Here is a 26,927-nt window from a genome sequence, read left to right on the forward strand (position 1 = left end):
ATGCCCTCCTCCCCGCTCAGGGTGGCTGTGGTCTGCATGAGCAACGTCAACAGGAGCATGGAAGCCCACCGCGTCCTCAGGAAGAACGGGTTCCATGTCAGGTCTTTTGGAGCCGGATCCCATGTGAGGCTCCCAGGAGGGGCACGCCACCCACCCGTGCTCTATGACTTCTCCACGTCCTATAAGAAGATGCACAGCGACCTCTCCTCGAAAGACCAAAAGCACTACAAAAGGAATGGAGTCTTACACATCCTGAAGAGAAATGAGAGAATCAAGCCTGGCCCAGAAAGGTTTCAAGAGTGCCCAGATCCCTTTGATGTCATCTTCACCTGTGGGCAGAGAGCCTATAACCGGGTGGTGGCCGACCTGTGCGCCAGGGATCAGGAGACCTGGCAGCCTGTGCCGGTCGTCAACGTGGACATAGACGACACCCTGGAGGCAGCCAGCCTTGGAGCCTCGATCATCTGTGAGCTCTGCCAGGGTCTCCAGCAGGCAGATGACACGCAAAGTCGTCTGGCCGAGCTGCTCCAGGCAGCGAAGGAGAAAACAGGAAGGAGCTTTCTGCACACGGTCTGCTTCTACTGAGGAAGCATCTTGGCTGCTTTCAGCTGCTTTGTCGGTAAGAACTCATGCCTGGACTCTTGGGCTACTGGGCATTTTCTGGGAGAGGCTTCTTCAAAGTCATTTCTGCTAAAGGCGGTCTATGTTTGATTTGTTGTCAGGTATGCAAAGAGTCGGACATGACTGAGCGACTGAACTGAACTGAACACCCCACCCAGTGAAGGAGGTGGAGGAGGAGAGCATCGAATGGCCCAGGGAACATGGAACACCGGGAGACATGCCAACCCTTCCAACGTGGGGAACGATGGTGTGGAACTGGACCTGGAAGGAAGAACTCAGTGCTCACAGGCTCCTGCAAGGAGGTTAATCTCGAGGACTCTCTCTGCAGGATGGACAATCAAGGCTGATCACGGAGCCCGGGACAAGCAATGCACTGAAGGATATTCTGAGAAAATGAAACAGTGTCTATTTTATTGATCTATATGGATACTAATTTCCTTTTGTCCTTTCGGTGTGGTGTATCAAAAGACAGGTTGTTTTTTCTGAAGTGGGATGGGAATACACTGAATGGAAATTATATTGAATTGGAAATATTTCTGCTTTTAAATTGTATGTCTTTGACAATTATCTACTTGATTATAAGTTCTGGATAGATCATTGGAGGCTTTTTTGGGCAAAACCCAAGCATGATTTCTTTAATCAAATAGCATATTTATGAAGTAAAATTATAAACCAATGTAGTCTGTGGTTGCATTTATCCCTAAAATATAAGCCCTATCTGTTGAACTATGTACCTTATTTAAATAAAATGAAATAAATCAAAATAAAACTCTTTAATTTAAGAAAAGGTGTCTTCTCATTTGCGGTAGGGGATGGATCTTACCAACTGGGTGTCTTGATTTCCTGTTTTTCAAAGCCTATAAATCCCATGTAGAAAAGCATTCTCTTTTCTTGAGAATTTACTTCTCCTTCAAACATTCGTTGTTTTTTGTGCTCCTCCGAAAATGGATCCTCGTTGTTCGGAAATGAAACATCCTTGGTTCTGACCAGCTGTGTCACCAAGTCCTGTGTGGCTTACAGGAGAAAATTATGGAGAGACAGTGGGGATGGTGAAGTTAGTTTACTCACTATCAGAAAGGAAGTGTGGACTTTGTTATCCGTGTAGGTGGGATGGAGTGCCATGGATCTGGAGCGATCAGCAAGTACAGCAAATGCTGAGGCGAGGACTGCACTGAGGAGGAGGGAGGCGGCTCTGCACAGGGGGAGAAGTGTGGGAGCAGAGGGAGGTGCTGGAGGTGAAAAGACAAGACTTGATGAAGAGAAGAGAGAGGGATGGTATAGAAGCACTCTCAACTTTCTGTCTTTCCCCACATGTGAGCAGGTGCATCTCTATCTGAAGGGGGCAGTGGTAGGGAGGTGACGGTTTTCTTTCCTGGTAGAGTCAGTGGTATTCAAGATCAACCTCTCATCTGATGGTGGACAGTCATGGTCAGGAATGGAAACGAAGTGGGAGAGTCGGTTGAGATGATCTTTTCCAAGATGGGACCACAAAATTGAAGTAGGGAGATTTAGGAGCCCTTTGAAAGAAAGAGAAATGATCTGTCCAGGTGAATGTATTTGGCCAGAAAATCCACATGCAGTAAAGGCTGTTGGTTGAATTCCTGTCTGTAGGGATATGCAGGAGGCAAATATGAGAAAGTGCAACTGGTTCAAAGTGCTGTAGACGTTACACAGGAGCGACTATAGTAATGCCACTTAAAATAGCAGGTATCCATGGGAAAATAAAGGGAATGGAACTGGGTGAAATGGATGCTGAAGCATAGTTTGCCTAAGAGCTATTAGAGCTGAAAAAAATAAACAAAAGTTTGGAAGGTGGGTGGTTGAAGGTTGGTGAATATCCTGCTTCAGATTTTGATGTAGTGGCAGAGATCTGGGTGGAAGTATGGGAGCTGCTGTCACAGGGGAGTGTGCAGAAAAAGGCAGTTGGGGAAGAAGTGACAATACCAAATTTTGTTGGTGTTGAATGGGTGATGTCTGCACTTGTAGGGTTTGTTAAGTATTTGACCTGTATCTATTGATTTTACATCCAGAACTGACAGAATATGGGCTTCCTCAGAGTGGTAAATCCAGAAAGACAGAAGATAACTTTGAGGAAAAGAGATTTTGTCTACAGGATTGATTAAAAATAAAAGAGATAGTAATCATAAAAAAGATACTGACATCATTCTAAAGAGGACTGACTCTAAAGGAAGTCAACCTTCATATAAATGAAAACATATTGAAGGTTATCTCAAGGTGAAAAAAGAGGGACGGTGTCCACTTAAATGGTGCTCAGAATTGGCAGAAAGTGAAGGAAAGCCTGCCCTGTAAGGTCTCCTCTACCAGCACTGCAGACGTCAGGGAGGCTTATGGGGTGACACAGCGACACGGCTCTAGCACTAAGAGCTCAGCTTGGCTGCCACAGTGCTGGCATGCCGAACAAGAGCCGCCTCCCCACCCTGAGTCTCACAGATAAACTCAGGGGCACACAAACAGACCAGAAGTAGGGGTTTCCGCCACTGTGTGACTCTAGAGCCATCCTATGAAGAGAAAGGACCATGATGAGATAACTTCCTCCTGTCGTATCATGATTGCAGTTGGGCTCTGAGATCCTTCTTCTCTCTCTCTCTCTCTCTCTCTGTTGTTCCTGGCAGGATGAGTTAGGTCTCAGGCAGTGACTGTTAAAAAACATTTTCACATCATATTTAAGAGCTGACTACCTTTGCAGGTATGCGTGACCTTTTCTCTAATCTGGCTTTTCTCTTCAGAATATTCAACCTCCCATCTAGAGGCAGTGCTTCTCAGGGACTTCCGAGGTCCAGTCAAGTTTCTGAAATCTCTGCTATTAGTCAACTTGCTCTCAATCTTTAGCGCCCTTCCCTGCGATCCAATTCAGTGGTCTGGGAGTCCAGTTCCCAGGTTAAACACACTCCCCTTCAGTTCATGCTGATGCTCTGGGGGTCACACTTTGAGTACACTTGGGCTGTTTGCTGACATAGGACTTTTTGCACTCGGAGAATCACTGCAATGGACAGAACATTCAGTCTGTGGCTCTGTGAAGAGATCTTTGCCCTCACCATTTTGAAGTGACAGCATTAAGTCTCCTTAGTGGTCAATGTCCTGATCCCAACTTTAATATCTGTACCGTTGCTTCATCTGCTATGCAAATGGAGAAAAGCAATGAAAAGGCTTCTATGTTGTGTATGGAATGCTCAGACTGAGCTGCTTTTGGAGACAAGATAAGGGAGGAGGATCTGCTCAGTTCACTCCAGAATTCTGATGAATTGAGGAAAAGTGAAAGGAGAAAATGTGGTGTTCTTGCAACTTGTGAAATGCTATCAAATGGCAGTCATATTTTCCAGAGGTTGCTTTTGACACTGGTGCACATTTTTCCTGACTTATAGGAAGAGCCATGAATGCCTTCCTAGGATTTAGCACAACTGCTCTATTGGAGTATCAACTCTAACATGAAAATCTGGGGAACAACCACTGTGATTCTTTGCTCCTTGGATTAGGAGGCTCAGGAATTTCAAAGACCTTTTCCACATGCATGTCTTCAGCTCTTTGGACGGCTGGTGAGAAGCCAGTGAGTAGTCTACTTGTTTTTCCTGATACCAATTCTGCCACATACACACAGGCACAGATAGGGTTAACTGGATATGGCAAACCGCTCAGGAGCGGGGTGGGGGTTGGGTGGGCACATAGTGGCCTTGAGGTTGGGTGATTGCATCAGGGGATTGTCCTGAAAACAGCACTGGGTTCTCTGCTCCCAGCCCACCATTCAAATCCAATCACTCGAGAGTTAAGCCAATCATCCATCAAGATTTCTCCTCCCACTCAGGACAAGTGCCTCCATATAAACGCCTTCTTTCTTCGTTGACTCTCACTCCTTGGAAGAGCTGGACCCAGCCGGTCATCCCCTGGCCTTCAGAGTCCCCTCAGCCCCTGAAGTCCCCGCGTCTGGCTGGAGTCCCAGTGGCCGCCACCATGCCCTCGTATCCGCTCAGTGTGGCTGTGGTCTGCATGAGCAACATGAACAGGAGCATGGAGGCCCACCGCATCCTCAGGAGGAAAGGATTCCGAGTCAGGTCCTTCGGAGCTGGATCTCGAGTCAGGCTCCCAGGAACGGCACGCAACCTCCAGATGGTTTACGATTTCTCCACCACCTATGAGGAGATGCGCAAGGACCTTGCGCGCAAAGACCGAGAACGCTATAACAGCAACGGCATCTTACATATCTTGGGAAGAAACGAGAGAATCAAGCCTCGCCCGGAAAGATTTCAAGAGTGCAGAGATCGCTTTGATGTCATCTTCACCTGCGAGGAGAGCGTCTACGACAGGGTGGTGGAGGAGCTGTGGGTCCGAGAGCAGGAGACCTGCCAGCCTGTGCACGTGATCAACGTGGACATGGACGACGACACGGAGGACGCCACCCTGGGGGCGTTTCTCATCTGCGAGCTCTGCGAACGCCTCCAGCAGGCAGACGACCTGGACGACTCTCTGGTCGAGGTGCTCCTGGCAGCCGAGCGCAAAACTGGCAAGAGCTTTCTGCACACGGTCTGCTTCTACTGAGGATCTTGTCTGGTTTCAGCTCCTCTGGGTAAGAACTTGTGTCTGGACGTTGGGCTAGGTGGTATTTTCTGTCCGAAGCGGCTTCCAAGGCCTTTCTGCTAAAAGCCATCTACACGTCTTTTTTCATGTACACTCCACCCAGAGAAGGAAGTGGAGAAGGAAATCATTTTCTGCCAAAGTAACATGAACGCCCTGGAGGCATCCAAACCCTTCCTTGGTGGAGGACTACGGAATGGATTCTTGACCTGGAAGGAACACAGGGCTCTGCGAGGAAGTTAACCTCGAGGACTCCATTATCCACATCAAGATACCGAGGTTTACAATGAACAAGTGATGCGTTGAAGGATATTCAGGGGGAAAGAATAAACAAACCCCACCCAATTTCCATTCCATCATTTTTTTTTACTTCATCATTTTAATACAATATCCTTTTTTCATTTTGGTATTATGCATCAGTATAAATGCATTTTTCTTTTTAGTGAGATAGGATTATCTTTAATGTTTGAACTTTAGAAATCTGTTTTTAGATTGTATGTGTTGGTAACTGCAACTTTCATAGAAACTCAGGTTCGATAACAGTAGGCATTGATTGCTAAAATTTTAGCATGATCTGTTCAATTCAATATTCATGAAATGAAATAAAAGCTTCTAGTTTATAGAAAATGTATCTCCTAAATTTTGGTAGGGGTTGGATCTTACAAAAGGAACACCTTGGTTTCTTACTGTTCAGGCTGAATGAATTCCACAGGGTAAGGCACTCTTTCCTCAAGCGGATTTCTTCGTGCATAAAAGGTTCATTGAGTCCTGAACTCCTCTAAAAGTGGATCCTACCTATAGGGAAGTGAATCCTCTTGGGTCTGACCAGAAGTGGCACCTAGGTTTGTGTAACTTATAAGAGAAAATAAAAGGAAGGGGGAGTTGGCCTTGTTGAATGAGGTATCTTGCTACGTCAGAAGGTTCATGTGGACTTTATTTAGAGAGCAAAGGCAGGATGGAGCAAGGGTGGACCTGGGGCCATGGTATGAGCTAGTAGAGGAGTTCCTGAGTAGAGCTGTAGATTGAGCAGTAAGGTGGAAGCTTTGGACAGGGGGAGAATCTGTGGGTTCATAGGAAGATGGTGGAGTTGAAAGGACAGGACATACTGAAGAGGAGAGAGAGGGAAAAATTTAGAAGCAATGTCAATTTTCTGTCTTTCCACACTGGTGACGGGGTGTATCTATCCACATGGGGCAGTGCTGGCGGTAGGGAGGTGAGGGTTTCTTTCTCAGGTAGATTCAATGAGCTTCAAGGTCAGTCTTTCATCTGATGTTGAGGCAGTCAGGGCAGGAATGGGAAAGGGATTGGATACTGTGTTGAAATGATCATCTCCAATGATGGGAACACAAAATGGAAATAGGGAATTCTGGGGGCCCTTTACAAGAGAGAGAGAAATGATCTGTCCAGGAGATCTTAACTTTTGTCAGAACATCCACTGGAAGGAAATGAGAAAATATTGTTGGTTGATTTCCTGTCTGTAGAGATATGGAGGAGGCAAATATGATAAAGCATATAAAAGTGGGGCTGGTGTTCCAAAGGAGTGACTCCAGTGATGAAACTCAACAGAGAAAATGTCCGTGGAAAAGTTAAAGGGAATGAGACTGGATGAAATGGATGGCGAGACATGGTTTGTCTAAGAGTCCTTAGAGCTGAAAAAATAACAAGAGATTGGAGGGTTGAAAGTTGAAGGTTGATGAGTGTCCTGCTTCAGATTTAGATGTAGTGCAGAGATCTGGATGGAACTTGGGAAGTTGCTGTCTCAGGGGAGGGTGTAGACAAAAGCAGTTGGGCAAAAGTAGCAGCACTGAATATCTTCAGTATTGAATGGGTGATCTTTGTGCTGGTTGGGTTTGCTAAGACTGGGACCTGTGTCTAGTGACTTCACATAAAGAATTATCAGGAGAATAGGAACCCTCTCATTGACATATGGACAATGACCCAGAGGATGCCACCCTTGGGTCTTTTATCATCTGTGAGCTCTGCAAATGCCTCCAGCAGGTGGACTACCTGGAGGACTCTCTGGTTGAGGTGCTCCTGGCAGCCCAGTGGAAAACAGGCAAGAGCTTTCTGCACATGGTCTGCTTCTACTGAAGATCTTGTCTGGCTTCAGCTTCTTAGTTGGTAAAAACTTGTGCCTGGACATTGGGCTGGACGGTATTTGCTGTGCAAGGATCTCATAGCCCTTTTTGCTAAAAGCCATCCTTATGATTTTTTTTCAGGTGCACCCCAACCAAGCAAGGAAATGCAGGAGAAAAGCGTTACATGGATAATGCAACTTGAATCACCAGGAGCCATCAAAAACTTTCCAGTGTGAGGGATGATGGTGTGGGGACTTGACTTGGAGGGAAATGTTCAGTGCTCACATGGCTCTGGAAGGAAGTGACCGTGAAGGACTCTGTTTTCCAGATCAGCTAACGAAGGCTTATAATGGAGCAGTGGACGTGTTTTGTTCAGTATAATCAGGATAGAAACTTGTCTTTTGCATCATTTTAAAACAATATCCTTTTGCTCTTTTGTAGTTTTATATAAATATATAAATTTTTATTGAGATGTCATTCTAGTGAATTGTTTTTACTTAGAAATTTATTTATATTTAGATTGTATGTCTTTTACTAATGCCAATCTTAAGACAAACAGTGTAGATTATGGGCGGAATTTACTAAGATCCCCGCATGATTTTTTCAATTAAAGAGCTCATGACATTAAGTAAAATGAAATAAAACCCTCTCAATTATAGAAAAAGTGTCCTCTTGTTTGTGGTAGTGCAGGGTTCTTACAAAGTGAGCCCTCTGGTTTCTTATTGTTCAATCCATGTGAATTCCATGGAGAAAAAGCATTCTTTCCTAAGAAGTTCTTTCTTCATGCTAGTTGAGTTCCTATCTGTTTGAGCAAGGGATGGCAAAAATGACAAGACGAGTAAAATGCTGCAGGTACTGTAAGGTCTGGAGGTAGAGTAGGCGAGGTTCAGGAAAAGAACGAGACTGGCACTCTACAGGAACAGATCACCTTTAATGAGGGGAGAAGGGGCAGCAGTCAGATTAGCGAGCTGCTGGGCTTATCTAAGAAAAGAGTAGGTATATATAGGCATGTATGTAGAAAGCTACTGTCTTAAGGGCGCCTGTTCTTCTCCAAGGTTGCTGGGAGTAGTTATCTCTTAAACGGCTGGGGCAAGGAGTTCTGGAGATCAGCCAGAGGCTGGGCCGGCTTGGAGCTGGGTGTAATCAACCTAATGTCTATTTTTCTTCGGGTGAGAGAGTTCTTTGTTTTGCCTAGAATGGTGGGGAGGACCTGGAGGGGGGTTTTAACTCCAGGCTACCTTGAGCCATGCAACTTTCTTTCAGGTACTACAATGGAGAGATCACAGTGATTAATTACAAAATATAAAGTGTATATAAGACAGATAACTAATAAGGACCTTTTCTGTGCTTCCCAGGTGGTGCTAGAGGTAAAGAACCCAGTTGCCAATGCAGGAGACATAAGAGATCAGGTTTGATCCTTGGGTCAGGAAGATCCCTGGAGGAGGGCATGGCAACCCACTCCAGTATTCTTGCCTGGATAATCCCATGGACAGAGGAGCCTAGTGGGCTACAGTCCATGGGGTTGCAAAGAGTCTGATATAATGAGCGATGGAGCATGCACGTGCTGAAGGACCTTTACTATGACACAAGGAACTCTTCTCCACTCTGTAGTGACCTATATAGATATATATGGATAAAGAAGGTTGAAAACAGGGGATATATATGTGTGTGTGTGTATAACTGATTCACTTTCTTGTACAGTAGAAACTAAACTAACATTCTAAATCAACTATAGACCACAAAATTTTCTTTTTAATTTACTTAAAAACATCCAATGTGTCTATGAATAAATTAAAACGAATGGGATGGGGGATAAAGTAGATTGTGGAACCTGGTTTGTCTAAGTCGCCTTAAAGGTCATAAAAATATAAAAATGTTTCAGGAGTTAGAACTTTAAGGTTGGTGAATTTAGTGTTTCACATTTTGATCTAGTGGTAGATTTCTTGTGAAACTATAGAATCTGGTGTCTCTTATAGAGGTAGAAAAATGCAGATGAGGAAGTTGTCAAAACCCTGAACATTGTGGGCATTGAGTGGGTGAACTTTTGGTTGCTAGAGTTTCTGTGAATGAGAACAGAAGGTGAGTAAAAGTTGCCTGGGAGGCTGTCTGGGCTCAGGTTTCCTCCTAAAACCCGCAGCACCTGGGGCTTCCCTGTGTGGAGAGTTGGAGTCAGATTAGAGAGGGTGATGGGAACCCAGAGATCATTTACGTGGAGCGGTGGATGTTACCTACAGAATTTAGCCAGGACTATGAACTTCTGGTTGGATAAGGGCATAGCAACCCACTCCACTGTTCCTGCCTGGAGAATCCCATGGACAGAGGAGCCTGGTAGGCTACAGTCCACAGGGTCGCACAGAGTCAGACATGACTGAAGTGATGTAGCATGCACACACTCATGAACTGCCAGCAGCATTCCAAAGGTATTTTCCAGACTTCTTCTAGGTGATTGCAGTCCCAGGATGCTGAGTCCTGATCTTCATCATTGGATGATCCTTTTACCAGCCTGTTAGGATGCTCCTCACTGTGGCAGGTTCTTTTCAGCTTCAGATCCACCAAAATCAGCCAGAGTTTGGACCAGAGTGCTGCTAAATTCTCTGCAGGTCTCCTGGCACTCCATTAAAAAAAAAACCCGGAATTGGGAGGATGGTACTAGAACAGGTGTTGTTAAATACGGTGAGAGAATCATTTCCAGGTGATAGTAACACCACTGGTGTTGCTGGTTTTGCTAAAAGGAGGGGAAATTATAGTTGTCATTTTTAATGATAACTAACAATAAAATGTTTTGGATGCAAGGAGATCCAACCAGTCCATCCTAAAGGAGATCAGTCCTGGGTGTTCATTGGAAGCACTGATGCTGAAACTGAAACTCCAATACTTTGGCCACCTCATGCGAAGAGCTGACTCATTGGAAAAGACCCTGATGCTGGGAGGGATTGGGGGCAGGAGGAGAAGGGGACGACAGAGGATGAGATGGCTGGATGGCATCACCGACTCAATGGACATGAGTTTGAGTAAACTCCAGGAGTTGGTGATGGACAGGGAGGCCTGGCGTGCTGTGATTCATGGGGTCGCAAAGAGTCGGACACAACTGAGCGACTGAACTGAACTGAACTGAAGTGTGAGAAATGGAAAAATAAAGATTTAGATGTGCTACTGGACATACAGTGGTTTCTTCACTAGACAAACATAATTCCAGTTATGACACAGAGGCAAATGAAATATTCAGATGGTTGTTGTAGGTGAAATGGCAGCATTTGAATGCAAATTGCTGAAAGACGGGAATGTCCATGTAATTAGATATGTTAAGTATGCCAGTGATAGCTTTGGGACTCTGACGGGGCACCTGGACATGGCAATGGGTATGTCAGAGCAAGTTGTATTTCTTGATCTGGGTGATATTTGCCTTACAAGAATTTGTTAGGCTGTGCATTTGTTTTGTTTTCTGTATTTGTGTGTGTGTTTACAATAACAATTTTAAAAAATCCCCAAATGACAGAAACACTTTATAGTCCAAGAGCCAACAGCCTGTCAATAGAAGTGTGTCAGTAGCTTCATTCATAATTAATTTATTTAAAACCCCTCATTTCCCAAGACCAAACTGCCCCTGTGTTGTTTCTTGATTTTATATCCCCCTCTGACTGTTGTTCCTGCTTCACTTCACTCTAAACCCACAGGGCAGAGGATATAATACTTCCACATTATTCCACTAGCCAAAGCAAGTCATGAGGTGGTCACAGGCACAAGGGAGTGGGGAGCAGACTGCACCTCGAGAAGGAGGAATTGGCATGTGTGGACAGTGGAGGGGTTGGGTGGGGAAGGATTATTGGCATGCATTTGTGCAGATAGTCAGCATTATCGGAAACACTATCCAGTTGAAAATGTCTGAAAGCTTGACAATATACTCTGCAGGCATCGTTGTGAGGACTAAGTTACTCTCAAATATTGCTGGGAGTAGTGAAAAATAGTATAGCCTGTACAAAGGGAATCTTTCCACTGGGACAAAACTACAAATGCATTTACCCCTGGACCAAGGTACCCCCACTTGCACAAAGAGACCATAGGTCTTTCAATAGAGTTATCCAACTGGAGAAGAGAGAAAATACAGAAAAATAGAGAGACCTTTTTTAAAAAATATATTTTTAATTGGAGGATAATTGCTTACAATGTTTTGTTGGTTTCTGCCATATGAGAAGGTGAATCAGCCGTAAGTATACACATGTCCCTTCCCTCTTAAGCCTCCCTCCCACCTCCTCCCTGTCCCACTCCTCTAGGTTGTCACAGGGCACCACGCTGAACTCCCTCTGTCATACAGCACACCCCACTAGCTATCTACTTTACAAACGGTGGTGCACGTGTGTCAACGCTACTCTTTCAATTTGTCCTACCCTCTCCTTCTCCTGGGCTTTCCTGGTTGCTCAATGGTAAAGAATCCGCCCGCAATGCAGGAGACACAGGACATCACTACCAACTTGTTGTGGTTCTTTCTTTCCATCTTTAGTTGTGGAGATGCTGTTCTGCTTGTCTTAGGGTCATTTTCATTGATAGCTGTTCTGTCAATGGTTGCAATTTTGGATTGCCCATGGAAGCAGCTGAGCTTAGGGTCCTCTGACTCTGCCACGTGGCTACACTTCTACACATGTCAGTGTGCTTCTATGTATGCTTCCTCAGTGTGCTCTTACATGTTTGTGCTGTATTTGCTCTCATGCTGAATATTTTCTTCCTAACAGTTGGTAATATAAGAATTAGTAAACATTTGCTCTGTTTAATGTTTCAAAAAGATAAAGATTTACTTACACATACACTCATTATTTATGGTATTATGTTAATGGTGAATACATATGAATTTTAAGATATATATGAATTTTATAATTGTCTAAAAAGCAAAAATATGATGAAAGCTACAACGTAGGGAGCAAATGGCAGGATAATGTCTGAATGAGAGGAATAAAAAAGGTGCAGCCATTCAAAGCATAGAATACCCTAGTATATAAGAGTGTAACAATTACCCAGGAAAGGTCGGTTTCCAGGTCATTGCAATCTAACCTCCAGCCTAGGAGTAGGGAGGTGAACTAATCTAGTTATGAATTCCATGTATAAGAAAGTGAACTAAGACCCCAAAGGCAGTGATATCTAATGATTTATGAAAGACTTTGCAAGAAACATTTACAAACCCATTCCTGATAAACTTGCTCTATGACAACAAGATACAGAGTTATTTGATTAGTATTTCCACTGTACCCCTCCACATCTTGATACAAAAGCTAACCTAAAGCATGATGAGCATTATTGAGGAAAGCACAAGGGTAGTTTCCATTATTGTAGTCATATCTGCTTTGGAAACAGCAAATGAACTACCAGGTTCCGAATCTGCTTGGTCTTAATCCCATAAACTGTGGGATTTAGTGTAGGTGGAATGAGAATATAGACATTGGCCGACAGAATGTAAATATGGAGTGGAATGTGGTATCCAAACCACTGATGAGAACTGAGAAGATCCCAGGTCCATAAAAGAGGATGATGACACAGGTATGGGAGCCACATGTGCTGAGAGCTTTGTGAGGAGCATCTTGGGAAGGGATGTGGAAGACAGCACGGAGAATAGGCATATATGAAACAAAGATTAGCACAACATCTAAGACCAAGGTCGACATTAGGCACAAAAAAATCAAACCAGATGTTCTGTGTGAAAATCGCTCAGTTGTGACTGACTCTTCGTGACCTCATGGACTATGCAGTCCATGGAATTCTCCAGGCCAGAATACTGGAGTGGTAGCCATTTCCTTCTCCAGCGTTTCGCTGGATATCATTGCAGGAAATTTTTGCCAGGACAACATGCTTACAAGCAGTGTTTGGGAGGATGCTAGTTTTATAAAAAGTCAGTCTTTTCAGAAGAAACATTACATGATAAACTATATGATAACTTCTTAGGAAGATGGATATACCAATTTTCCCTATCAGTGTATGTGTGAGAACAGTGGTGTATCTCAGAGGGCAGCATACGGCAATGTAGCGGTCACACGCCATCACCTGCAAGATCCCAGACTAGTAAATGAAAGCGGAAGAGAGGAAGAACACCTGAGAAATGCAGCGATCCAGGGAGAGCTCTCCAGCATGGAACCAGAGGATCGCCAAGGCCTGAGGTACTATACACATGGAGAGGACAAGGTCTGCTCCGCACAGCATGCAGAGGAAGAGGACATGGGTTCATGAAGGCTGAGCTTGGTGAGGATAATGAAGATGAGCAGGCTGTTCCCAAGCAAGGCAGCGGCATAGGTAATAACAAAGGGGATGGAAATCTACATGTAGTGGTCTTCAAGGCCAGGGATGCCTAGCAGGCAGAAGACTGTGTGGCTAACACCAGTGTGGTTTAAGGTCCTCATACGTGGGAAGTTCTTCAGGAATCTCATGCCTATTCATGGAGACAGAGGAAAATCCAAATTATATGCAAACATTTCTTTCTATTATCACTTGATTTTGGTTTCTACTTCATCCCACTCCATTCTGATGATGTCAGGAATTTTGGATACATATACAAATAAAGATAAGTAAGGTATGACTTGTTTTCTGAATGAAGCCTTAATTTCATGAACAAGATAGACCCATGGAGCATTAGAGAAAATTAAATGAGTATGGTAATGATTAACATCTTGTCCAAAATTAAGCTAATACACAAACAGAATGGAAAGAATAATTTACTCTGTATTTGTGTTGATTTTAAGAATGAGTTATTTATTTATTTATTTTTAGTGAATTCTGCCAAACTTTTATTTATTTATTTTTTTAAGAATGAGTTATTTTTGAACTTACCTTTGAAAATAGTTTTGTGACTATGGGTTGCAAAGCATGGGAGGAACAGAACAAAGGTATTCCTTGAGCAGGTAGCTATGTCCTATTGTTTTGACTACAGAATAAAGAGTAGGATAGTATAACATGAGTTTTGAAATTGTTTTTGAAACCTCGTCAATATTTAATGTGTCACTTGTCAATTTCTTCTTAGGTAACAGTGATAAAATTCTGGTAAAGACCTAAAACACTTGTGCACCGTGTATCCAGGCCAGCTGAAGGCTGAGAAGTTCATAATATAGTCCTGTTATCTATTGTACTATGTAAGAAAGAGGAGTTGGGAGGTCACATGGAAGGAGGAGCAGTGGGCCCAAATTCTAAGAGCTAATGGAGAAGAAGAAAGAAAGGTTCAGTTGTTTCAGTTTCTAGAAGAAACACAGGTGGTTTAGTGGACAGAGGTCTCTTTTCCCCCTGAATCAATATCTAAAATTGCTATTTGCAAAAGGAGTGATTTTATTCTGTGAAAGCCAAACTCAAGGGCTTACTCTTTTCTATGCCCTCTCTGACTATGACAAGTTGACTCCCACGTCCATCTGTGTTCTCAAGGGAGGAGCTTGGTGCAAAACTCAGGTAGTTGCAAATTCAGGAATCCATGAAATAATGAAGTATACTGATCAACAACTTTCAAGATCTGCATTTTTAACAGGGCATAACTTAAGATCCAGCAACAAAGTAAGTCACAATCATTGTTCTCTGCCCTTCCAGAATTGATACTCCTCACCTCTGAATTTATTTACCAGATTGGGAAATTCCTCTCTTATTTTTATTCCTGTTACCTTCTAAGTAATGACTAAAATTGTCCTAAAAATAGAATCGTGGAACAGAAACCCAGTAGAACGGTGTGAAGATGTTCCTGTTGTGGGCAGCTACTAAGGCCAGGTCCTTCTATGACCGAACAGCCATTTTGAGAATAGATTGTGCCCTGAGAAAGGCCATCCTCCTGAAGGAGATGGAAGACATCAAAATAGACATGAAAATGCCATTGTGGGGTGTGGGGATAATGTGTGAGCCATACGCTGAGAAGGTTGTAGCAAGATAAGGTTAGGAAAATCAAGAAACATAAATGTTAGGTGATTATAAAGAGGAGCCCAATGAGGACCAGCTTAGAGATGATGACAGACACTGGATATTTGGGAGTAAAGAGGAATTTTTCTTCTAGGAGCCAGAGGAGAGATGCTGAGGAGCTCAATGTTTGTGGTGTGGTCTATGGCTACATTGTGAGTACTTGATAGCTATTTGTTTACTGAATAAAATCTAAAGCAATGTCTCAAAACCGGCCCCATGCCGGTCCCCCAAGGCTGGATCCAGAGAGCTTCAGTATCATGGAGAATTTACTTGCTTCTCCCTGCTGTGTTCCTGAGAGAGCTAACCCTGTTCAGGATACTCTTCACCATCTGCCCACTATATCAGCAATGTGCTTATGAAAGTCTTCTCCCCATATGTCATTTATTTCCTCTGATTTCACAAGGGATTTAATCATCAAAACGCATATCTCAAGATTAGGAGAAAATTTGATTACCTGACAGTGTTTCTCCTATTGATTTTAAACTTTCTGTGGTCTGGGAATTGTCTTTTTCCTTTGGCAGTTCTAGACCTCAGCATATCAAGGCAAAGTGTAACTTCTCAAAATGTTTAACAAAGCAAACAAATGAAAAATATCAGGTAGGTGTGCTGAATGATCAGTTCAGGGTAGCCGTGAATAACCCTCTTTAATGCCTCAGATATTTGTATCAGTGAGGATCTGGGACCAACATAGAACCTTCTCTGGAAGATCTTAGGGATCCTTGGCACAGTGAGAGCTAATGATGATTCCCAGTTCTTTACACTCTCCTTTCCCAGACAGCAGTTTCCATTCTACTGGGACAGCACATATATATGACAGTGGTTCAATGGTGTGCTGGTAACCCAGCTCAAATGCATGTATATCTACATAGTATGTAGATAAATAAGTAAATGAATAGATACTCCTGATTTGCAGAGCTTGCCAAATTCTGTGTATCTACTCCCCCATGGTGTATTTCATGGTACAAGGTGATATCACTGAGTGTGGAGTTTGCATGGAATGGGCAAAGGGGCAGGTACAAGTGGATCCAGCACACAACTGCTTTTGTCTTTCTAAATCTGTTTCCTTTACTCTAGACAATGGTCCCAATATTTTCAACCACTTTCTTTAGGCTGCATAACATCTAGTCTTGTAATGGTCTTATTGCCTGAAATATCACTCCACAGCAATAATAAATGTCACCTGCTTCAAATAGAATTCACATGGGTTAGAATGGGTTAAGTCACAATAGGGTTCTCAGAGTGATGGGTGCCAGGAACTGAGCTTTTATGTATTTGCCTGAAAGCCTCAGGGGCAGCTATCACCCTAGGGAGACCAGATTTCGAGTTGCCTTTTCAACAACATCGCTTTATCCCACATATGTGGATCATGTCTTTAGGTCTCTTTAAGCCTTCGTTTTCCACTATTTTTATCTATACATCCCTTGATCAGCTGTGCTCACATGCTTATTTCTAATAAATCAGTTGTTAGTATTCAGTTCAGTTCAGTTTAGTTGCTCAGTCGTGTCCGACTCTTTGCGACCCCATGAATTGCAGCATGCCAGGACTCCCTGTCCATCACCAACTCCTGGAGATTACTCAAACTCATGTCCATCGAGTCGGTGATGCCATCCAGCCATCTCATCCTCTGTCGGCCCCTTCTCCTCCTGCCCCCAATCCCTCCCAGCACCAGAGTCTTTTCCAATGAGTCAGCTCTTTGCATCAGGTGGCCAAAGTATTGGAGTTTCAGTTTCAGCATCAGTCCTTCCAATGAACACCCAGGACTGATCTCCTTTAGGGTGGACTGGTTGGATTTCCTTGCAGTCCAAGGGACTCTCAGGAGTCTTCTCTAACACCACAGTTCAAAAGTATCAATTCTTTGATGTTCAGCTTTCTTCACAGTCCAACTCTCACATCCATACATGACCACTGGAAAAACCATAGCCTTGACTACATGGACCTTTGTTGGCAAAGTAATGTCTCTGCTTTTTAATATGCTATCTAGGTTGGTCATAACTTTCCTTCCAAGGAGCAAGCATCTTTTAATTTCATGGCTGCAGTCACCATCTGCAGTGATTTTGGAGCCCAAGAAAATAAAGTCAGCCACTGTTTCCACTGTTTCCCCATCTATTTCCCATGAAGTGATGGGACCAGATGTCATGATCTTAGTTTTCTGAATGTTGAGCTTTAAGCCAACTTTTTCACTCTCCTCTTTCACTTTCATCAAGAGGCTTTTTAGTTCCTCTTCACTTTCTGCCATAAGAGTGATATCATCTGCATATCTGAGGTTATTGATATTTCTCCTGGGAATCTTGATTCCAACTTGTGCTTCATCCAGCCCAGCGTTTCTCATGATGTACTCTGCATATAATTTAAATAAGCAGGGTGACAATATACAGCCTTGACCTACTCCTTTTCCTATTTGGAACCAGTCTGTTGTTCCATATCCAGTTCTAACTGTTGCTTCCTGACCTGCATATAGGTTTCTCAAGAGGCAGGTCAGGTGGTCTGGTATTCCCATCTCTTTCAGAATTTTCCACAGTTTATTGTGATCCACACAGTCAAAGGCTTTGGCATAGTCAATAAAGCAGAAATAGATGTTTTTCTGGAACTCTTTTGCTTTTTTGATGATCCAGTGGATGTTGGCAATTCCTCTGCCTTTTCTGAAACCAGCTTGAACATCTGAAGTTCATGGTTCATGTATTGCTGAAGCCTGGCTTGGAGAATTTTGAGCGTTACTTTACTAGCATGTGAGATGAGTGCAATTGTGCAGCAGTTTGAGCATTCTTTGGCATTGCCTTTTTTGGGATTGGAATGAAAACTGACCTTTTCCAGTCCTGTGGCCACTGCTGAGTTTTCCAAATTTGCTGGCATATTGAGTGCAGCACTTTCACAGCATCATCTTCCAGGATTTGAAATAGCTCAACTGGAATTCCATCACCTCCACTAGCTTTGTTCATAGTGATGCTTCCTAAGGCCCACTTGACTTTGCATTCCAGGATGTCTGACTGTAGGTGAGGGAGCACACCATCGTGATTATCTGGGTCATGAAGATCTTTTTTGTACAGCTCTTCTGTGTGTTGTTGCCACCTCTTCTTAGTATCTTCTGCTTCTGTTAGGTCCATATGATTTCTGTCCTTTATCAAACCCATCTTTGCATGAAATGTTCCCTTGGCATCTCTAATTTTCTTGAAGAGATCTCTAGTCTTTCCCATTCTGTTGTTTTCCTCTATTTCTTTGCATTGATCGCTGAGGAAGGCTTTCTTATCTCTCCTTGCTATTCTTTGGAACTCTGCATTCAAATGGGAATGTCTTTCCTTTTCTCCTTTGCTTTTTGCTTCTCTTCTTTTCACAGCTATTTGTAAGGCCTCCTCAGACAGCCATTTTGCTTTTTTGCATTTCTTTTCCATGGGGATGGTCTTAATCCTTGTCTCCTGTACAGTGTCATGAACCTCCGTCCATAGTTCATCAGGCACTCTGTCTATCAGATCTAGTCCCTTAAATCTATTTCTCACTTTCACTGTATAATCATAAGGGATTTGATTTAGGTCATACCTGAATGATCTAGTGGTTTTCCCTACTTTCTTCAATTTAAGTCTGAATTTGGCAATAAGGAGTTCATGATCTGAGCCACAGTCAGCTCCCAGTCTTGTTTTGCTGACTGTATAGAGTTTCTCCATCTTTGGCTGCAAAGAATATAATCAATCTGATTTTGGTGTTGACCATCTGGTGATGTCCATGTGTAGAGTCTTCTCTTGTGTTGTTGGAAGAGGGTGTTTGCTATGACCAGTGCATTCTCTTGGCAAAATTCTATTAGCCTTTGACCTTCTTCATTCCGTGCTCTTAGGCCAAATTTGCCTGTTACTCCAGGTGTTTCTTGACTTCCTACTTTTGCATTCCAGTCCCCTATAATGAAAAGAACATCTTTTTGGGGTGTTAGTTCTAAAAGGTCTTATAGGTCTTCATAGAACTGTTCAGCTTCTTCAGCATTACTGGTTGGGGCATAGACTTGGATTACTGTGATATTGAATGGTTTGCCTTGGAAACGAACAGAGATCATTCTGTCATTTTTGAGATTGCATCCAAGTACTGCATTTTGGACTCTTTTGTTGACTATGATGGCTACTCCATTTCTTCTAAGGGATTCCTGCCCACAGTAGTAGATATAATGGTCATCTGAGTTAAATTCACCCATTCCAGTCCATCTTAGTTCGCTGATTCCTAGAATGTCAATGTTCACTCTTGCCATCTCCTGTTTGACCACTTCCAATTTTTCTTGATTCATGGACCTAACATTCCAGGTTCCTATGCAATATCGCTCTTTTCAGCATCAGACCTTGCTTCTATCACCAGTCACATCCACAACTGGGTATTGTTTTTGCTTTGGCTCCATCCCTTCATTCTTTCTGGAGTTATTTCTCCACTGATCTCCAGTAGCATATTGGGCACCTACTGACCTGGGGAGTTCCTCTTTCAGTATCCTATCATTTTGCCTTTTCATACTGTTCATGGGGTTCTCAAGGCAAGAATACTGAAGTGGTTTGCCATTCCCTTCTCCAGTGGACCACATTCTGTCAGACCTCTCCACCATGACCCATCAGTCTTGGGTGGCCCCACACGGCATGGTTTAGTTTCATTGAGTTAGACAAGCTGTGGTCCGTGTGATCAGATTGGCTAGTTTTCTGTGATTATGGTTTCAGTGTGCCTGCCCTCTGATGCCTTCTCACAACACCTACCGTCTTACTTGGGTTTCTCTTACCTTGTATATGGGGTATCTCTTCACAGCTGCTCCAGCAAAGCGCAGCGACTGCTCCTTACCTTGGACGAGGGGTATCTCCTCAGGCCGCCCCTCCTGACCTTGAATGTGGAGTAGCTCCTCTCGGTCCTCCTGCACCCGTGCAGCTGCTGCTCTTTGGACGTGGGATTGCTCCTCTTGGCCACAGCCCCTGACCTTGGGCATGGGGTGGCTCCTCTAGGCTGCTCTACTCCAAATATTCCTGTTTCTATTTTTATGGCATTAATAAATATCAATCCTGTTTTCAATCAGCACAATCAAAAGATTTACATGTTAATTATTTTAAAAACACATTACACAAAGGCATTTCTTTGTAATTTAAACAGACTTGAATTAAATTTGTACTGTGTTGGTGGCCACGATGATGGAATAGGAAGACCCTGAGCTCACCACCTCCTCCATGACCACATCAAGATTATAACCATTTACTGAGGAAATATTGATGGGAAAGACCTGAGGACTAGGAGAAAAGATCTTTCCACAACTAAATATAAAAAGACCAATAGGAGTGACAGAATGCATAGTCAAGATCACACCACCAGGTAGGTGCCCTGAAAATGAGAGGATAATAACAATTGCAGAAATTCTCCTCAAGGAGAAAGTTGTTTGAATCCTGCATTGGGCTTTCTAGCCTGGGGCTTCTCACTGGGAAGATAAATCCTTAGAACGTCTGGCCTGAAGGCCAGCAGGGCTCACATACAGGAAAGCCAGAGGGCTGTAAAAAACAAAAATTTTGCCTTAAAGGTTGTGTGTAAAATCTCAAGCACAGAGGCAGGAATGTGAAAGCAGGCTTAATCAGTCCCATTTGCTGATCTTGGAGAACCTCCTGGAGAAGCGGGAGGCAACTGGAAATTTTCCTGGGGACATAGATGCTGATGGCAGTCATTTTGGGGAGCTCATTCTACCATGAGGACACTGCTTCTGGCAAATACCATTTTAGAGTCCTCACTCTCGTCTATTATCATCGAGGGCTTACCTGCCCACCAGTGAGCTGGCACAAGCTTTGGGCCTCCCTGGTCCCCAAACCAGCAACCCTGAGACCCAGGCCCATGTACCAGTAGGATGGCACCCCTTTCAGCTCCCCACAGCCAGCCCATACAGCCAATGGCCCTATGAAATATGACCCTGCCCACTGTCAGGAATCCTCTGACCCTTATTAATTCCTGAATATTCAGGAACTAAGAGGAGAGGCATGCCTTTCCCTCCTTTCCTGGGGCTGAGGAATCCAGGCATTTCCTTTGTTAGTTTCTCATTATGGTGATAAGTACCCTCTTCTCTCTTTAATAGGGATCGCCTTGTGTTTTGTAAGTCTGGAATTTTAATCTTTATCTTTGCTGAGAATAACTACCTTGTAAGACAGTATATATGCCCACGCCATGTTGATTAAAACACCTTTGCTCCATCAGAGCTTTGGTCCCCGTGTCTTTCTTTCTTTTTTCTCTTCCTCTCTTTCTCTTTATCTCTCTATTTCTGGCTGATTCCCTGGGAACGCGAAAGCCGGCTGTGTAACCCAGGGAATATTAGCCTCTTTCCTTCTTTCACTTTCTCATCGTCGACTCTGGACCACCAGGTTCTGGTCCATTAAAGGACCAACAACCCACCAGTGAGCCAGCTCCAACCCCAGGGCCTCTCAGGCCCTGCAGCCAGCAGCAACAGAACTTTGTTCCACATACCAATGGGCTGCAAGCCATCACAGGAGGCAGGGCCTGGAAGTCAATCATGCTGGGGGCCGGACCTGCCTATGAACACATCCACGATATTTAATCCTGCCACAATAAAAGGGCCCAAGCAGTTCACATGTGGGACACCCACAGAACACATATTAATAGCTCTGGTGACTGGAGGGTGGTGTGCTGCTAGGTCCATTAGGACATCTTCATAACGCTACTTCTCCAGTATCAAGAAACACAGCTGACCTACCTGCTATATAGAAATAAACAAAACGAATTAGGCAAAATGAGAAGAGAGAAGAATGTTACTGACAGGGAACAAGAAAAGCTCCAGAAGAAGAACTAAGCCGAGTGGAGATAAGAATTTACACAATCAAGAGTTTAGAGTAATGATCTAAAGATGCTCAAAGGAAGAAGAATGGATGAACACAGTGATAAGTTTAATAAAGAGAACATATAAAGAAGAAGCAAAGAGAGCTGAAGAATATAATAACAAATTAAAAATACACTAGAAGAATAAACGGTAGCTTAGATGATACATAGGAAGTAATCTGGATGAAGCACAAACTGGAATCGTGATTGCCGGGAGAATTATCAATCACCTCAGATATGCAGATGACACCACCCTTATGGCAGAAAGTGAAGAAGAACTAAAGAATCTCTTGATGAAAGTGAAAGAGGAGAAGTGAAAAAGTTGGCTTAAAGCTCAACATTCAGAAAACGAAGATCATGGCATCTGGTCCCATCACTTCATGGGAAATAGATGGGGAAACAGTGGAAACAGTGGCTGACTTTATTTTTTTGGGCTCCAAAATCACACTGCAGATGGTGACTGCAGCCATGAAATTAAAAGATGCTTACTCCTTGGAAGGAAAGTTATGACCAACTTAGACAGCATATTAAAAAGCAGAGACATTACTTTGCCAACAAAGGTCCATGTAGTCAAGGCTATGGTTTTTCCAGTAGTCATGTATGGATATGAGAGTTGGACTATAAAGAAAGCTGAGCACCGAAGAATTAATGCTTTTGAACTGTGGTGTTGGAGAAGACTCTTGAGAGTCCCTTGGACTGTGAGGAGATCCAACCAGTCCATCCTAAAGGAGATCAGTCCTGGGTGTTCATTGGAAGGACTGATGCTGAAACTGAAACTCCAATATTTTGGCCACCTGATGCAAAGAGCTGACTCATTTGAAAAGACCCTGATGCTGGGAAAGACTGAGGGCAGGAGGAGAAGGGGATGACAGAGGATGAGATGGTTGGATGACATCACCGACTCAATGGACATGAGTTTGAGTAAACTCCGGGAGTTGGTGATGGAGCAGGGAGGCCTGGAGTGCTGTGGTTCATGGGGTTGCAAGAGTGGGACACGACTGAGTGACTGAACTGAACTGGAAAAAAGGAAGTAATCAGTGAACTGGAAGACACAGTAGTGGAAAGCACTTTAGATGAAGAAAAAAAAGCATTAAATAAAATGAAGTTTTAAGTGACCTCTAGGACAATCTCAAGTACACTAACATTTGCATTATAGGAGTCTCAAAATCAGAAGAGAGATAATGAGGGGAAAAACTTATTTGAAGAAATAATAGCTGAAAACTTTCCTAACCTGGGGAAGGAAACAAACATCCAGGTCCCTGAAGCACAGAGTTCCAAACAAGATGCACCCAAAGACATCCACATCCAGGTACATTTTAATTAAAATGGAAAAAATTAAAGAGAAAGAGAGAGTCTTAAAAGCAGCAAGATAAAGACAACTATTCAGAGCTACATACAAGGGAACTCCCATGACACCATCAGGTGACTCTTCAGCAGAGCCTTTGCAGATCAGAAGAGAGTGTGGCATAATAATATTCAAAGTAATGAATGGAAAAAACCAAAATACTGTACCTGGCAAGGCTATTTTCATGTTTGAAGATGACATAGAGAGTTTTAGAGACAAGCAAAAACTAAAGAGGTTCAGCTCCAGCAAACCAGCTTTATAATAAAAGTTAAAAGGACTTCTTTAAGTAGAAAAGAAAATATTGCAATTAAAAATGTGAATATTACAAAGGGAAAAATCTGAATGGTACATCACATACAGAGGTGTTTATAGCTAACAGGAAGGTTAAAAAGAGAAAAGGAAAAGAAAAGACTTCCTGGTGGTCCAGTGATTGTGAATCTGCCCACCAATGCTGGGACATAGAGTGGATCCTTGGTCTGGGAAAATACCACATGTTGCAGGTCAACTAAGCCTGTGAACCACTAATTACTGAAGCCCACACACACTCTAGAGTGCATGCTCTTCAGCAAGAGAAGCTGCGGCAATTAGAAGCCCTAATACTAAAATGAAGAGTAGTTCCTGCTCTCCACAATTAAGGAAAGTCCATTAGCAGCAACAAAGACCCAGTGCAAGCAAAGAAAATAAAAGACCAAAGGAGTAAAATTTTGTATATCCAAATAAGTTATTAGGGAATAAATAAAACAAAAAGATGCAAAATATGCTGTCAAATAGTAAATGAATGTGTGTGTGTGTGGGGAAGAATGCAAAGTTATTAAAATACACTTGAATTTAAGATTGTTGTGTTGTTCAGTTGCTAAGTCATGTCCAGCTCTTTGTGGCCCCATGGACTGCGCCATTACAGTCTTCCCTATCCTTTACTATTTCCCGGATTTGCTCAAACCCCTGTCCATTGTGTCAGTGATGCCATCCAACCATCTCAACCTCTGTCGCCCCCTTCTCCTCCTGCCCTCCATCCTTCCCAGCATCAGAGTCTTTGCCAATGAGTCGGCTCTTCAGATCAAGTGGCCAAAGTATTGGAGCTTCAGCTTCAGCATCAATCCTTCCACGAATATTCAGGGTTGATTTCTTTTAGGATTGACTGATTTCCTTGCTGTCCAAGGGACACTCAAGAGTCTCCTCTGGCACCACGGTTCAAAAGCATCAATTCTTCGGTGCTCAGCCTTCTTTATGGTCTGACTCTCCCATCCGTACATGACTACCGGAAAAACCATAGAACTCAGTAGGTTTTGTAAACTTTCTGTTAGCAATCCCTGAGACTCACTGACAGGCTGCAGAAGTACCCCACATCTATTAACACTTCCCAGTGCTCTTCAGGGTCATTAGACTCTGCTCTTTCAAAGCTGCTTTCTGCTCAATTGACCCCCCCTTCCAACTGGATCATGTCCCTTTTCTTGACCACATACAGCTATTAAGTTGTATCAGTTTTTGGGTAATTTATCATGTCTACCTTTTAAAATGACTTTACTGCAATTTATTTATTTTAAATTTTTTTTATTTTTTTAAATTATGAAAGTATGATAACACATTTACAGGAGACTTGGAAAATACAGAACAAAGTTACATAGTTCCACTATATATTACAATTATTTTTTTAAGTAGATAAATTAAGATTTTTAGTTGGAGTTTCAATATCAAACTCTCAAAAATTAATAGAATGAATATACAGAGAAGTAGAAGGATATAGTAGACCTGAAAAGCACTGTGAACCAATTCAACATAATTGAAATTTATACAATTTTCACACATTACAGTAGCATACAAATTCTATTCAAGTCCCTATAGACTGTAAACTTGGAGACCCTGGAATATATCTAGGGACATAAAGCAAGGTGAAAAATTTCATGGTCTAAAACTATTGAAATCATACAGAATCTGTTTTCTTATCACTGTGAAATTATGTTAGAAATAAACATTAAAAGATATTTGAAAATAACACACATATTTTCAAGTGTAATGTGACACTTACCAAGAGAGATCTTCAATTTAGCCATCAAAAGCCTCAATAAGTTAGACTGAAAAAAGCACCAAGGTTGATTGCAATGAAGAAAGCATTTAAATGAGAAATTAGAGTAAAAAAAAAAGAGAGAGAAATTAGAATCAAAATGAGAAATTAATATTAAAGATACCTTAAATAAAATCCCTTGTATTTAGAAATTAAATGTCCACTTTTAAATGATGGATGTATCTGAGAGGGCCATAACAAGGAAAATTAGAAATTATTTGTAATAGAATAAAAGTGAAAACAGAATTTGACAGAATTTGTTTCATGAGGCGAAGCTGCTCAGTACAATTAAATACAATATGGGGTCTTGAATAAGGTATGAAAATAAATAATGGAGAGTATCATAAAATTTTGTGAAAACTGAACAAAATCTGTGGTGGTGGTGGTGGTTTAGTCACTAAGTCATGTCCGACTCTTGCAACCCCATGGACTGTAGCCTGCCAGGCTCCTCTGTCCATGGGATTTTCCAGGCAAGAATACTGGAGTGGATTGCCATTTCCTTCTCCAGAGGATCTTCCCAACCCAGGAATCAAACCCAGGTCTCCTGCATTGCAGGCAGACTCTTTACCGACTGAGCTATGAGGGAAGATGTACAAAATTTGGTGAACTTCAGTTAATAATACTGTATCACTTGTTTATTTCCTGGGTTTTTTTTTAACAGCAAAGTATTTCTTTATATTCTCAAAATTGGATTAGAATTTTCAAGCCTCATTCAAGTTTGTTTTTTTTAAAATCACTAAGATAATAAATTGTCTAGAAAGTTAACAGTAATACTAGATGCCAAAATACATGGGAGTATAAAGCTTTGAATGAATATAAATTAGAAGTCTAACATTCTTGTCATACTAAATCAAACAAGTGGAATCAAAATGTCATAAATTTTTTTAGTTAGGCAAAAATTCATAAATTTTCTAAAATATATGTATTACACATGCTACACATGCTATGGATATATGTATGTATATAAAAACTTCCTTACTATGCTTGTTAAAGGCTTAAGAAAGAACAACAACATCAAAAAGAGACAGAGAAATTGAAAAACAAACTAAATAAAATGGGAGCACTGAATATGAAATAGAAAAAGTGAAACAAACTAGATAAAAGTAAAAGATCGTCATATAGTCCATTTGTTTTAAACATGCTTGCTTATTAGAAACACATCTGGTGTTTTGTAGAAGAGTAGCAGTACCTGGACATTTGTATTTTTCAAAATATTTCAAGATAATCCTTGAAATATTTTGAAAAATACAAATGTCCAGGTACTGCTGCTCTTCTACAAAACACCAGATAATCCTGATGTGATTTTAAAAAGTGATTACAAGTTTTTCTATTAAATGGTAGTTTTAGTGATATAGAATTCTATTATTTTCTGTTGACCAATCATGATACAATGGTATTAAGTGAATAATAGTTACATAATCACAATAGTAAAAGATGTTTATCAGTTTTCACAATCAATAGCCAGAGAAAAAAAAAATAAAAGATAATTACAATTGCAAGCCATAATGGAAAC

General features: G+C 42.2%; 2 protein-coding genes and 1 pseudogene across 2 annotated transcripts; 2 read left to right on the plus strand and 1 right to left on the minus strand.

Moving 5' to 3' along the window:
- LOC110122571 (RNA polymerase II subunit A C-terminal domain phosphatase SSU72 like protein 3-like) lies at positions 1 to 585 on the plus strand. The gene has a single exon (XM_070464588.1). It carries the CDS (start codon positions 1 to 3, stop codon positions 583 to 585), a length of 585 nt encoding a protein of 194 aa, XP_070320689.1.
- A 4,002-nt stretch (positions 586 to 4,587) lies between these two features.
- On the plus strand, positions 4,588 to 5,172 carry LOC110122573 (RNA polymerase II subunit A C-terminal domain phosphatase SSU72 like protein 3-like). The gene has a single exon (XM_070464590.1). It carries the CDS (start codon positions 4,588 to 4,590, stop codon positions 5,170 to 5,172), a length of 585 nt encoding a protein of 194 aa, XP_070320691.1.
- A 7,436-nt stretch (positions 5,173 to 12,608) lies between these two features.
- Positions 12,609 to 13,666, minus strand: LOC110122569 (olfactory receptor 52B4-like; annotated as a pseudogene).
- Between the last annotated feature and the right edge of the window lie 13,261 nt (positions 13,667 to 26,927).

This window comes from Odocoileus virginianus, unplaced genomic scaffold (assembly GCF_023699985.2).
Source record: "Odocoileus virginianus isolate 20LAN1187 ecotype Illinois unplaced genomic scaffold, Ovbor_1.2 Unplaced_Contig_30, whole genome shotgun sequence".
Classification (NCBI taxonomy): domain Eukaryota; kingdom Metazoa; phylum Chordata; class Mammalia; order Artiodactyla; family Cervidae; genus Odocoileus; species Odocoileus virginianus.